The 12,414-nt window shown below is 44.4% G+C and overlaps 1 protein-coding gene across 4 annotated transcripts in view; it reads left to right on the top strand.

The window, feature by feature from the left end:
* Positions 1-12,414, top strand: part of SH3PXD2A (SH3 and PX domains 2A) — a 265,696-nt gene that overhangs the window by 170,303 nt on the left and 82,979 nt on the right. For 2 of the 4 annotated variants that reach the window (XM_030487968.1, XM_030487966.1), the window contains exon 7: positions 12,157-12,204. The exons of the other annotated variants lie outside the window; for them this stretch is intronic. In XM_030487968.1, coding sequence (XP_030343828.1) covers positions 12,157-12,204 — 48 coding nt within the window. The remainder of the gene's footprint in view (positions 1-12,156; positions 12,205-12,414) is intronic. 4 annotated transcript variants of the gene reach the window in all.

The raw sequence follows: 12,414 nt of genomic DNA, 5'->3' as shown, positions 1-12,414 counted from the left end.
TGTGAGGAGTGGTTACCATGGGCATACTCTGTGCACTCACAACAAATGGTCTCGTCTAGGTCTCTCCAAAGACCCTCTGTAGCAAAAGAGGAAGGAATTGCTTTCCGGACTCCAATTTGTCGATCACATTAACCAAGTGAACAGCAACTCATTTGTCACTCAAAATAGGCACCACTACTATGCAAGCATCCATTGTGTGGTTTTCTCTCCTCAAATCAAAATAAGGGCAGAATTGCTGCAAGTCTAGTAATGGGTATTTGCATGGTACATTACAAACCACAAATTAGGTTAATCCACTCCGCAAACCCTACCAGCTACCATCTGTGCCTGGTGAACTAATTAACCCTTGAGACATCTGCTAATCCTGATGTGGCTTGTAAAACCAGTTGGGGTATGTTTCTTCCCAAAAATGTCCCCTCTGTGTTGCTTCCCTCCCTCCCCACCCTTGCTGGCTAGAGCATGTTTCAGACTCCTGGAGTAAGATCATCTTGCCTTCTCTTGCTGAGAATCTTTCCTGGCTGGTTTCATGCCAAAGTTGTTGACGCATTCCCAGTCATGAAGCTGAAGGAAACATCTGGGAGCTGGTGTTTGGTGGCAATAGGGACCCTTGCAGCTTTTCCATACTGAGTCTCAATGCTCCTCAATTACTGAGAGCATTCTTCTAGCTAACGGTGGGGTCAGATGCAGCAGAAGAGATGCTGCTTTGCCTCTGCTCTCAAAGCTAATGCATGGATCTCTGCCACCTGCCTTGTAGGCAGCCAAGCCCTTGTGCTTACTGCTTTCAGTAAGCTCCAGCAGGAGCACTGCTGACCACCTTCTTCTGAAATCCTAACAAAAAACACTGCTGCTTGCTCACTCCCACTGCTCTGGCTGCCCTGCTTGCTGCTGGGGGCACAGCTGGCTTCAAGCTGCTGCTCAGTGGCTTTCTCTGGCAGCTTGTTGCTGGTGGTAGGATGTTCCTCCAAGTGAGAGGGAATAAAGTTTATGGCTCCATCAGCACTGCAGTGTCTCCTTTTTCTCAGCTGACCAGATCCTGCCTACATCAAGCTGGCTGTACTTTGGCTGAGTCTGCCAGCTGAAATCTATATAAATAGACCCTGTAATTGAGCACTTAGAATATTAACTTAACAGCTTGGTCCAAGCCAGCGTTGCCTCAATGAGGATGCTGATGAGGCTTGGCTTCCTCAGCAGAGAGAACTATCCTTCAACCTAGTTCCCATGTCCAATTTTTGGACTAGCAGAATATGGCAGCACCCAGACAACAATCTCTGCTTCCTTTCCCTCCTGTAATCTAAAACTAGGAAGGATGTATTTGCTGGCAAGTAAATAAAAACTTCAGAGTCCATTGGAAGCTACTTCTCTGACTTTTTACAGAAACATCTGTAATGCTCTCTTTTTCTCTCAGAAAAATCAAGTAGGGTTGAGAGTGTTGCAACAGTGACAGAAGTGAGAAACAAGCAGATCACTATAACACCAAGGGCCTTCCTGGCTGATCGCTTTGTGGGATTGCTGCTGTGGGGTAGAGCTGACAGCAAGAGTTGTTTCTTTAGCCTAATTCTTCCTTACTAGGGAAACCCTCCTCCTCACTCTCACACCTGAGGATGTGTGCTCTGTCAGCTTCAGGGATATGTCTTAATTGCTATTTCTTTATCAGGGATAGGTTTGGGTTTTTTCCTGCTTCGTTTGTAATTATGAAAGGAAGTGCCTTACCTCTTTGGCTTTTTCTGTCTTTGCAACTGAGCTATATTCATCACTTCAGAGCTGAGCCTTTCCGGTCCTGTCACACTGCATATGTCCAGCATGCATTTATACAGCTCTATGGCATGTGGGTTTTGGTTTCGGTTTGTTTTGGTTTTTTGTTTGGGTTTTTTTGTTTGTTTGTTTTTGTTTTTTGTTTTTTTTTTTTTTTTTTTTTTTTGTTTTTGTTTTTGTTTTTGTTTTTGTTTTTGTTTTTTTTTAATGAATGAGCTTTATTTTCTTAACTTCAGTTTGAACTACTTGCTTTCAGGCAATATGGAGAAATGGTGTGCGCTAGCCCTTCTTAGTCATTCAATGGGGTCACAAATGTGTGAGCTGCTAGCTGGACCAGCAAGGCTGTGTGGCTGAAGCTGTCTCTGCCTGTTTCAGGACTGAGATGTCCGCCACGTAGTTGGTGGAACTGAGTATGGAGCTTCATAGATCTGCAGCAGGCATTTAGCTACACGTGGGTACAGGATGAGGATAGAACATACAGCCTCCAGCCTTGGCAGATATTTAATATTTGTGGGAGATGGATGCAGTGGAGGCAGAAGGAAGGATAGACCTCTGCAAGAGAGGCACGGTGCTGCCTTTCGTTTGCCTTAAGGTTGTGATAGTATTGGTGGGATGTCATCCGGAATAGTTGATGTTCTTTTAATATTAGAAGAACCGTGAATGCTACTGCAAGCATGCTGCGGGCATGCCTTAACTTAGTTGGCTGTTAAATCTGTCTCAGTTTTCTCTGCTCAGCCAGAGCAGAGGAAGTTTGAACCTTTTCAGTGGGTTCTCAAAGGGGCCAAATTTAGGAGTGTGTTACTAAAGATGTTTCAAAAAAAAACAACTAACATGGTGAATCTCAGCATGAAACAATGCATCTCCTGTCAGGGTGCCGACTGCAGCAGATGTCATGTGGCTATTCGCATTGAATGCATGAGTAGTGAAGTAGGCAGTTGGTTATTGCTTAATGAATCTGAGCCTAGGTGATAGCAGCAAAGCTAGAATGTGTTTTTAAACTCCAATATTAGTTTGCGTCATTCTGCCATCGTGGTGTTTGTCTCTGAAGTCTGTCTCCCTATACTCCATCCAAAAGGAAAGCTTCAGTTTGGAAGGTTAATCTTTGGTTTTTTTAAAGTGGTGAATGGGGATCTAAGTTTGTCCAAGCCCATGGAAAGGCCCCAGGAACATTTTAAACCACGTAGCTTGGGCTTGGTGACTTAATCCTTGTAAGAAATCTGTGGTGTGACATGATCCCTGCAGACTGAGGCATGTGCTCTTGTTTGTGTCCTGATGAATCACATGTGCGTGCTGTGTTCCTTGCATTGTTTTCCACAATTAGTGCAGAAAGAGCGATGGTGGACTGGCTCCTTGGTGCCATTTGGCCTGTTGATGGAGGATGGTTGGATGAGGTAGTTTGCCAGCCACTATTTTGTAACGTCACAAGCATGTACTGACAGGATTGCTCTTGATCAGAAATCAGGATCTGTTCCCCCACCATGCGAATAACCTTCTTGGCTGTATCTACTAATTACTGCATGGAATTCAAAAACAGCAGATTCTGGCAGAACATTTTGGTTCTCACATAGGTTGTTATTTTATTTTTTGGTTGGTTTTTTTTGGGTTTTTTTTTTGTTATTTTTGTTTTAAGCAGGAGGTTAAAAGATTTAGTAATAAAAGAAGGATAGAGCAGGCAGAAGCATAGCAACCAAGGACCAAACAAACCTTAGCATATAATTAGTGGGGATGTACATCTTGGGCCTAGTTCTGGAAGGGGTTGGTAGTTAATAATCTCAGGGTGAATCCTCAGTTCAGTCCTTGAAGATGGATCTTCCTCTTCTCATGATGGACAATTATTCTTTCTCAACTTGCTAAACTTCCTCAATTTGCTGAACTCCAAAGTCTATTCAGTTTATTGGCTTTTGCCTGATGCAGCAATTCCCAAAACAGCCATTTTCTTTCCTGATGTTTTTAATAAGCCTGTAAGTATCTCTATTTTAAAGTTCTTCGTATAATTGAAGGAACATCCACTCTGCTGAGTTTTTTTTTCCAAAGCAGGGCTAATGCGCTGTGCTCAGGTGCACTGGCACAGCATGGTATATTTGAGGAAAAGCACCAGCTAAATCAGGCAGACTTCATTCCTTGCAGCATCTGTGTGTGTGTGACCCAATTCTGCATCTTCAGTCAAGATGTGAATCTGTCCACTCCAATCCCACACTCCAGATCCAGCCTGTAGTATTCTGGCAGGAGGAAACTGATCTCACACTTCTCCTTGTACACCATATTTTTAAAGTCACTGCTTAAACCAAAATGTTTTGGACTTCTGCCTGAGGCTACTGAAGAGGAGAGCAGATAGGAGACTTATTCTGCACCATTTCAGTTTTCTGCTGACATGTGGCCCTTAGATGTATAGGAATGCTGTCATCTTCTGGGTGGCCCATATGCTGGGGTGGGAGGAAGACGGGATAAGAGAGGGAAGAATTGTTTGTGTATTGTGTGGGTTTTTTGTTTTGCTCCTTGGCTTTTAAACTGAAGTGTGGGGACAGGGTACAGGATTAGGAAAAGGAATGTGTTTGTGCTCTTCGCCGTTCCCAGTTCAGTGTTAATGCTGCACAAAGCCGTGTGTCAGGGGGAGAGGGCAGGGAGGCTGGATGGGCAGGGAAGGACTGCAAGTATGAGGTGTGGCTTGAGCACAGCTATGGCAGAACAGCATGCACCCTTCTGAATGCCTCAGAGAGCCTTCAGCTGAGCGCTGAGAAAGCACTTGGTACCTTGGGGGATGTAGTGGCATTTCTCATGGATTTAAGGAGTTGTGTGTTCTCCATCTGCTCCTCTTCTGCCTTCCTCCTCTGTCTGTCAGTGGCAGATGGTAATAACACTGCCTGCGTGGGTTTTCCTCTTGCACAGAGAGAACTGTGTGGTATTGGATTTTGATTTTGGCATGTTAGATAAGGCAGGTGAGAAATGCACTTGGGAGCTGGAGTGGAGGGTGATGATCCTCAGCCGTTGCAGGAATCTGTGCACAGCACAGACGGGTCTGGCTGAGAGAAGCAGACCTCTTACCTGGGTGTTTCAGATAACTTAGTCTCAGGCTAGTGAGCACCTGAAACTTTAATCTCTCTTGTGAGAAGGAAATCTGGATGGCAGAGTGTGCGTCCTTAGGTTATTGAGAGCACTCACCCCTAAAACAGCACTCTCTAAGTGCCTTTAGCTTTGTGCATGGTTTTATAGCTGTCACACTCTGGCTGCCTCTGGGCTGTGTGACAAGCAAAATCCTCACCAGTCTGCTCTGGATGGAGTGGCTTATCTAACCAGAGATGGCTGGAAACATTACTTATAGAGGTGTTCAGCAGGAGTTATCATGTATGCATCGATTGGCCAGCTCAGTCTGCTGCCAATTAAAACAGGCTGCCTGGACATGCCGATCCTGTAGTACGCTCTCTGTGCTTGGCAGCATGACTTTTTCACAGTTGGAATTTGACTCTAGCTCTTTCTTTTTCTTTGAGCCATGCATGAATCCTATTGTGCGTATGTACCTGTGACTTTCCAAGTGTAATGGCTGGGGCTCCTCTGTCCTCCTTGGCAGTGCTGGAGGCCCTTTTTTTCCCTTGGAGGGATGATGCTCTAAGTTTGTACAGCTGTAGATGGGGATTAGCGTTCAGATATTCTAGGCACTTCCCAGCAAAACTAGGAATTGCTACAAAGCTGTATGTGCAGGGGCTGTACCACAGTGATCATGTGGGAAGCAGTCCTTGCTTACCATGTGGAAAGAGTTAATATGTGTTATGGCTGCCAGAACAAAAGTTAAACAATCCTGGATACTCCTGGGTCTGTGAATAGAATTAGGATAGTCTTTTGCAGAAGTGAACAGCGTAGAAAATTGGGACTAAGTTTTCTTTACATCTGTGCTTTTAGAAAGGATTAAGGACTATATGAGGCTGTAGAAATGCAGCTGTTGAGTGTGTCACTGTGCAGTTTGTTGGGCATACGATCCTCTTGCCCTGCTGCTCTGTCCTAGCTCAGGAAAGGGCTCTCCGGTTGTGGATTTCTCCCCTGCAGGAGTGAGTTATCCAGATGATGAATTTCTGAGGCATGCTTGAGTCACGTGAAAGCCAGATGTGAACGTTTTCCAAGCAGTGTGTGTGGGTCTAGCGTACGCCAGGCTACGTGGCAAGGGGAAGTGGTCTGAGGTTGGTCTGCAGCCTGGTGCTAGGGAGGCAAGGAGTCCTGGCAGCTCCCGGAGCAGCCACATTTGCCAAGGGGAGCAAGGTCCTCACTGGGCTCCTCACTGTGGCTCAGCACATCTGCCCCCACCTCCTGCACAAATGCAGCGCCTCTTCCTGACTACAAGTCCTGCACAAGCTATTCATGATGGGGCTGAACTCGATGAATAGGACTAAAATTAAAGCCCTTATTTAATGCCTGCTGCTAATCCTCTTACTCCTGCACTTTAGCTGGATTTTCATGTTTGATAATCTACTAGTCAAATCTTTCGTTTTTCAAGATGTAGCCCTTCAGGACGCTCTCTCTTGAACACACAGCATGGGGAGTGGAGGTGTTCTGCTTCACGTATATAGAAGAGGAGATACCTCTGCAAGGATGAGAGGTTTATTTTAAAACAGTCTCCTGGCAAGGAAAAAAAATGAATATATCTCTGTTTTCCTTCAAGAACTACCTTAAAACACTTGCTTTAAACACAATGCATCAGCATCCTACGGCATAAGAGCAAGGAAAGCTTATTTAAGCTGTTCTGGTGAGGGATGGGGTGGCTGTTGCTTGCCCAGCAATTTCAGTAGCAAATAAATCTGTCATTGTGGTACCTAAGAAGCGTAATGGCTGACCAGGCCCACCCTGGGTCAGGCACCGGGCACAAATGTTGTTTTTGTTTAGGTCTCTCTGGAGCCTGGAGGGAGAAACATCAATGGCTCAGTTCAACAGGGTGCCTTGAGCAGTAGTGCTTGGAATAGATCAAAACACTTGCAACCTTTCTGTGCCATCCTCCTGTTTCTCTGGCTATCTGTTTTTCTCTGCCTAATTGAATGAGTTAATTGTGTGAGCCAGGAATGTGTGAAAATGGTTCCAGTTCAGATTAAAGCTCATCTGCATTTTCACTCTTTCCAAGCTTTTTTTACACCCACATTGTAGAGCTACATGCAGACTCTCTATCAGAGTAATTCTCTGATAAAAGCACTCCTGTTCCTGGGGGAGGTTAGCAACACCAAGTATTTCTCTCCCCCTCCTCTAGTCCAGGACTACTGCCTTCCCATTTAACCAAAGTGCCAAGCCCCAGCTGAAGCGGAAGGGGCTAGAGGAGAGTAATCTGGAGACAGGTTGACAAAGGACGGTCAGTGGGTCTGGGTGTGAAGGCTTTGGAAATGGCTCACAAAGATATGGGGGAACACTGACCATGGTGCTGTCTGCACATGGGAGCAGAAACAAGCTTTTGTTTGTTTTGGGGTTCTTCACGGAGCTTCTTGGTCTTGTTTGCATGGATGGCCAGCCTTACCTTGTCAAGAGGAGGAGATTGTTCCTCAGCTTGTCTGAAGAGGGCAGAAAGGAAGTGATGAGGAGAGAATTGGAGATAAAATCCCACGAAGAAGCTCTGGAGGAGCCAGAGAAAGGATTGAGTAGACTGAGCCTGGCCCCCTGGGGTTCTTTACCAGCTCTAGGCAGTAAGGTGTCTCACCTGAGCACCTAGGACAACAACATGGCACTTCATTTAGACCAGCTTCTTGGCAGGCTTGACCTCCAAAATCTAGACTGAAATAAAGGCTTAATTTCTGTTTTCTGTTCTGCCATATATGACAAACATTAGTGACCAAGGCTCTAGGCCAATTCTAAGAAATTAATACTTCTAAGGAACAGCTTGCTCAGCATACTCTTGCTGACTTATCAAATAACACCGCAGGGATGAGAACACCACCATTCTTCTCTTAATGCCTTTTATTTGAACAGTGATGAGTAAAAGCAGCATTTACTTCCCCCCGCTCCAGCCGGTTACTGGACCACCAGTGAAGTTCTCTGGAGTGGAACACTGACTTCCCAGGAAGCCGGTATAGTTTCAGTCTACTCTAAGATTGTACTGCTTAGTCTCTTTCCATCCTTCCAATAAAGACAGGAAGGGTTTATGTCTGGGAAATGAACCTGCGAAATGCTCAGCTGCACTCACCATTGTGGTCCTTAAATAACTGAGCCACTAGTACCTCCTCATGGACAGGACTAATGACCTAGAGAATTGATCCTTGTTGGAAAGGGGCAGTCTCAGATGTTAGCATCTCTTCAGCATGGCCACTTGTTCTTATAATCCTTTTCTCAGTATTTTAAGGTGCACCTTAACAGCTGCTGGAAGATTTCAGTATTTCCAAGTGGTGTTTAAGATAGGGCTTCATGAGAACAGAAGAGAAATATTAATTAAATGGCCCTACGACTGTTTTCTCCTGTGAAAGGCAACTTCCACAGAACAGGTCATGCCTGCATAATTAAACTACTTTTGCCCTCCAAAGCAAGGTAGCCACATCCAGATCACTTGTGGGGACTTGTCTTTGGCCCATACTAACTTCTCAGCTATGCACAGAAATCATTTGTGGCAAGGGCTACATGGCCAGAATGACAACCACACTGAGACTCATAACCAGTGTGATCCAACTCCTGATAATTACTGGAGGAATATTGTTGGGAAATATGTAGCTTAACAGGCTAGACAGCTATACAGACACTAGTTTAAAAACAAAAAAAAAAAAAGGTTATTATAAAGGTCTTTGGTAGCCCCAGCAATGTGCAACCCCTGAATCTTTAGGAGGGTGTTCCTTCTGGCCTTTACAGAAGTAATACATAGTGGACTCAACATTGAACTGAACACTGTAAGCAATGTTACTAACAAAAAGAAACCTGCATCAGTAGCTACTGCTAAAATGCCTGTGGAGGAGTTTCTCTGCACCTGCTGGACCAGGGACCCAGCTGGATGTGCAGTACTGATGTGAAACATGAATGTGGCATCTCCTGGATTTTGGTAGCACTGAGCTTGTGCATTTGGCTCCAGACTGACTCTAGGTTTTGTAGGTTTTCCTTGAAGCTCACTTGTGTTCTGACTGCACACGAGACAAATAGTCTGCTGCTACAGTGAGATGAGTGAGGCTGTATTGCAAGTGAAAAGCGTTGGTCCCCAGCAGTCTGGCACCTATTCTCTTGCTAGTGGTGGGAGGAGCAGCAAAATAACCAGTCTCACTGGCAGCAGAAAAGCTAAAATAATCCATTTCATGTGTTTCTATCACCACAGAAACCAGCTTAATTACGTCTTTAAAGCCTTTCCACCCCCCCAACTACTTTCTTTCCTTCCCCACCTGAGGAGTCCATCTTGGGTTGCCCACCTCTGTGCTGGCAGCTCGGATGCGATAGGGTTCAGTGGCTGCTTCTAGTGACACGCCTGCTCTGTTGCTATTTCTGTGCAGCATGGCTCCAAAGGGAGCCTCCTCTGTGCTCTTCACAACCGCCTCAGCCCTGTGGCTTAGCTGTAATTTATGGACCTGTGTTTCTTTTGAGCTTTTAAAAATAATTCTGATCAGAGGGGTTTGTTCTGGCTCCAGCTGAAGCCAGCAGCAAGGGCTGTGGGGGCTGGTGTTAAGAGCAGAATTGGGATGCTGTTGCCTTAGGAGTGGCTTGCTTTGAGCAGGCAACTTTAATTTCCCTTCCAAATACTGAGATTACCCCACCCACCCACCTCCAAGTCATCTGAGACCAGCCGGTGCTTGGCCATGCGGCAACAGGGGAGAGGAGAGGCAGGAAGTGAGGGTTTGTTCGTTTGCCGTTACCAATCCCATTGGAAACCAGCTCCAAGCCCCATGCAGAATTCCAGTAAAACTCTGTCCTAAAGGGGAAACCCGGGGCTGTTCAAAGCTTGTGTTCTGTTGGCTCGGGCACAGCGTGCTTCTGGGGCCTTTGACCTCCTCCCCATACCCTGGCTCCCTCCGCGGCTCTTCATTTGAGCTCCCTGTGAAGTGGAATCCATCACTAATGTATGATATTTTTATTATTTGTAGGGGGGACTCTTAGAAGCTGGTAGCAATTAGAGCTGAAACGTTTTGGAATAAAGAAAAAAATCCCCAAGAAGGAAGTTTAATGCTAAGCAGATGTGCAGGAGCAGCTGAAATATGCTAGCTGTCTTCTGCTTCAGAAGCAACCTCATCCACATAGGGCTGCTGTCAGGCTGGGGCAGCTGAGAAGTGCTGCTGCTTTTATGCTGCTGCTTGGGCTGGGAAGCCCGTGTTGGGGACCTGTGGGATTGTTTACCAGTTAATCCTTACATTACCCTTTTATACTGGTTTAGACCAATGGTTTTGGCAAGGAGAAAAAACGACTTTATTTAAAAACAAATTTTTAAAAAAGGCTAATATCTGACAGAATTGGTTTTTATGGTGAGTTTAGTTCCTTGAGATCTTGCACAGGGTGTTTGTAGATATGGCTACTGTGGATTTAAGCTTAAACTCCCTCTCTTCTTGGCCAGACAGACGCAGGGTAGCCCTAAGCTTTTGTTAAGCACAGCTCATTCCCTCTATCTTTAATTGTTGGCTGTTTCAGCCTTTTGCTGCCAGCTTGGATTGGGGCAAACTGTTTTAAATCTTCCCAGTTGCTTCTGCAATACATCATCTGCTTTATGTATCACTGCCGTATTCAGGTGGTTCTGTCTGGAAAAAGATCTGACAGCTGACTGAGGTTCATAATCCCGTTCTGAAGGCAGTGGAAGTCTATTCAAAAGCCAGTAGACAAGTTGCTGACAACAACTCCTTCGCACCCTTTCCCGTGCGTGCCCCGAGTAGTCTGTAATAGAAACATGCTGTATATTCCCTCCATCAGCTAGAGCGCAAGTTACTCTGCCAGATGATTTCCTGTTGTATTCTACCAATGCAAAGCATTTTTCTTTTTGTCTTAAATGGTTATCCAAAGTAAATTATTGTAACTTACCACAGTGTATTTTGTGCTATATTGTGATAGTGCAGTGCATGGGCTTGGGACTTACGCAGTTGGAAGGTTTCAGGTTTTTCCTCAAACTGGAACTACTGGAGAATTTACTGAAAAGGAAGCGGAATACTGAATCCATCTGAATTACAGTTTTGCTCTAACACAGTAAAAATTGTGTGTCTGGTTTAGAGAAAGGATTTCAAAACCTCACCATTCCCACAGAGCTGAGGAAATGGAGTAATGTGTTTCTTGGACCTCTGGTTTCCAGTGGGAAGGTTTGAAAGCTGTTTCTTATGCTTTGTATCATGCTAGCAATTTCTCAGTTACGTATGTACTAGGAATCTATTACTGATTTTTGGCTGACTTGATGATATTCTGCAGGTCAAAAGACAATAGAAAGTCTAGCAGAGAAGGCCACCAATATAGCTTGCCCCTCTCTCCCAGTGATTGAAGGATGCATCTTCTGTGCTGTTAAACTGGTGGGTCCAGAGCTGGGTTCCCTATTGCAGATGAAGGTTTTGTTTTTTTAAATCGTGTTTTGGATTTTTTTTGTCAGAATTCAGGAAATTCTTAGCCTATCCTGATCTCTTCTCCAAGGCAACGTTGAAAGTAACAGTTACCCTTCTGTACCCTCATTCCAAGAAGAGGAGTGTTTGCTGGTTTTTATTTAGAAATGGGGGCAAACCTGCTAACTCTTCCAAAAAAAAAAAAAAAAAAAAAAAAAAAAAAAAAAAACCACCAAAACAAAACAACCCAAACCCAAGCACTTAACATTTGAAGATTATTCCCAGAATCCCAACCCAAGTATTTACACCTCATTTCATGGAGGGGGAGGGAAATCTTTTGACCTTCTTAGTAGCAACTCTGTTAGCTGTCTCCTTAACTAGGTTTCTGTGCCATATGCATTGGCTCAAAAAAAAAAGGCATTTCTAGTGATGCTTTGAATGTACCTTTATTGGAGCTTTGTACTTTTTTCCATGGAGCATTGTTTGTCTATTGTTATTTTCCTTAACACTGTTCCAGGGTGTAACAAGATGCTTGTAGAAACTTGCATGTGTTTACTAAGCTCAATCTCTGTGAGTTGCCTGTTGGTCTTTTGGGGATTGTTAACAGCTGCAAAGCTAAATACTTTTGCAGGTCTGAGGCTTAATAAGTCAAACTGTCTTTTGGTATGCATTCCCTGTCCTATTGGGAATTAGTTCAGAGTATATTTTATTCTGAGATCTCAAAATTGGATCAGTAAAGATCAGTTTCATAAGTTCTGTATAAAATTAAAACGAAAATTAACTGGGTAGTTGTTAGGACTTGACCTATAAGCGGATCCCCATCATGCCAACACCACTCTTAAGAAAAACTTAACTTTTCTTTCAAAGCTGTCTTAGACTAACTTTCAAACTTTCTGATATGACTGTTTTCTTGTTTCTCTAATTACTTTCTCTCTTCATATCTGCCCTCTTCTTGGATTCCAAGTTTGGATGTCCAGTTTGTCTGAGACTCCAAAAAAGAGTGTCACTCCAGGTAATTTCTTGTCTTGGTGTTCTGCATGCCATTAGAAAGAAAAGTCTGTCGTTCAAACTGTGTGTGGTTTTGGAGTTGTCTTGAATGTAGGTTTCTGACAGTGGATATCCAGGATCTGTTGTCTACCTCTGTATTGTTTTTCACAATGCATGATTTCTGATAAGGAAGAACTTTGCTTTTCTGACTGCTGCCTCATCTTGATGTTGCTGC

Source organism: Strigops habroptila, chromosome 5 (assembly GCF_004027225.2).
Source record: "Strigops habroptila isolate Jane chromosome 5, bStrHab1.2.pri, whole genome shotgun sequence".
NCBI lineage: Eukaryota > Metazoa > Chordata > Aves > Psittaciformes > Psittacidae > Strigops > Strigops habroptila.
This window is presented reverse-complemented; position numbering and strand designations above follow the sequence as displayed.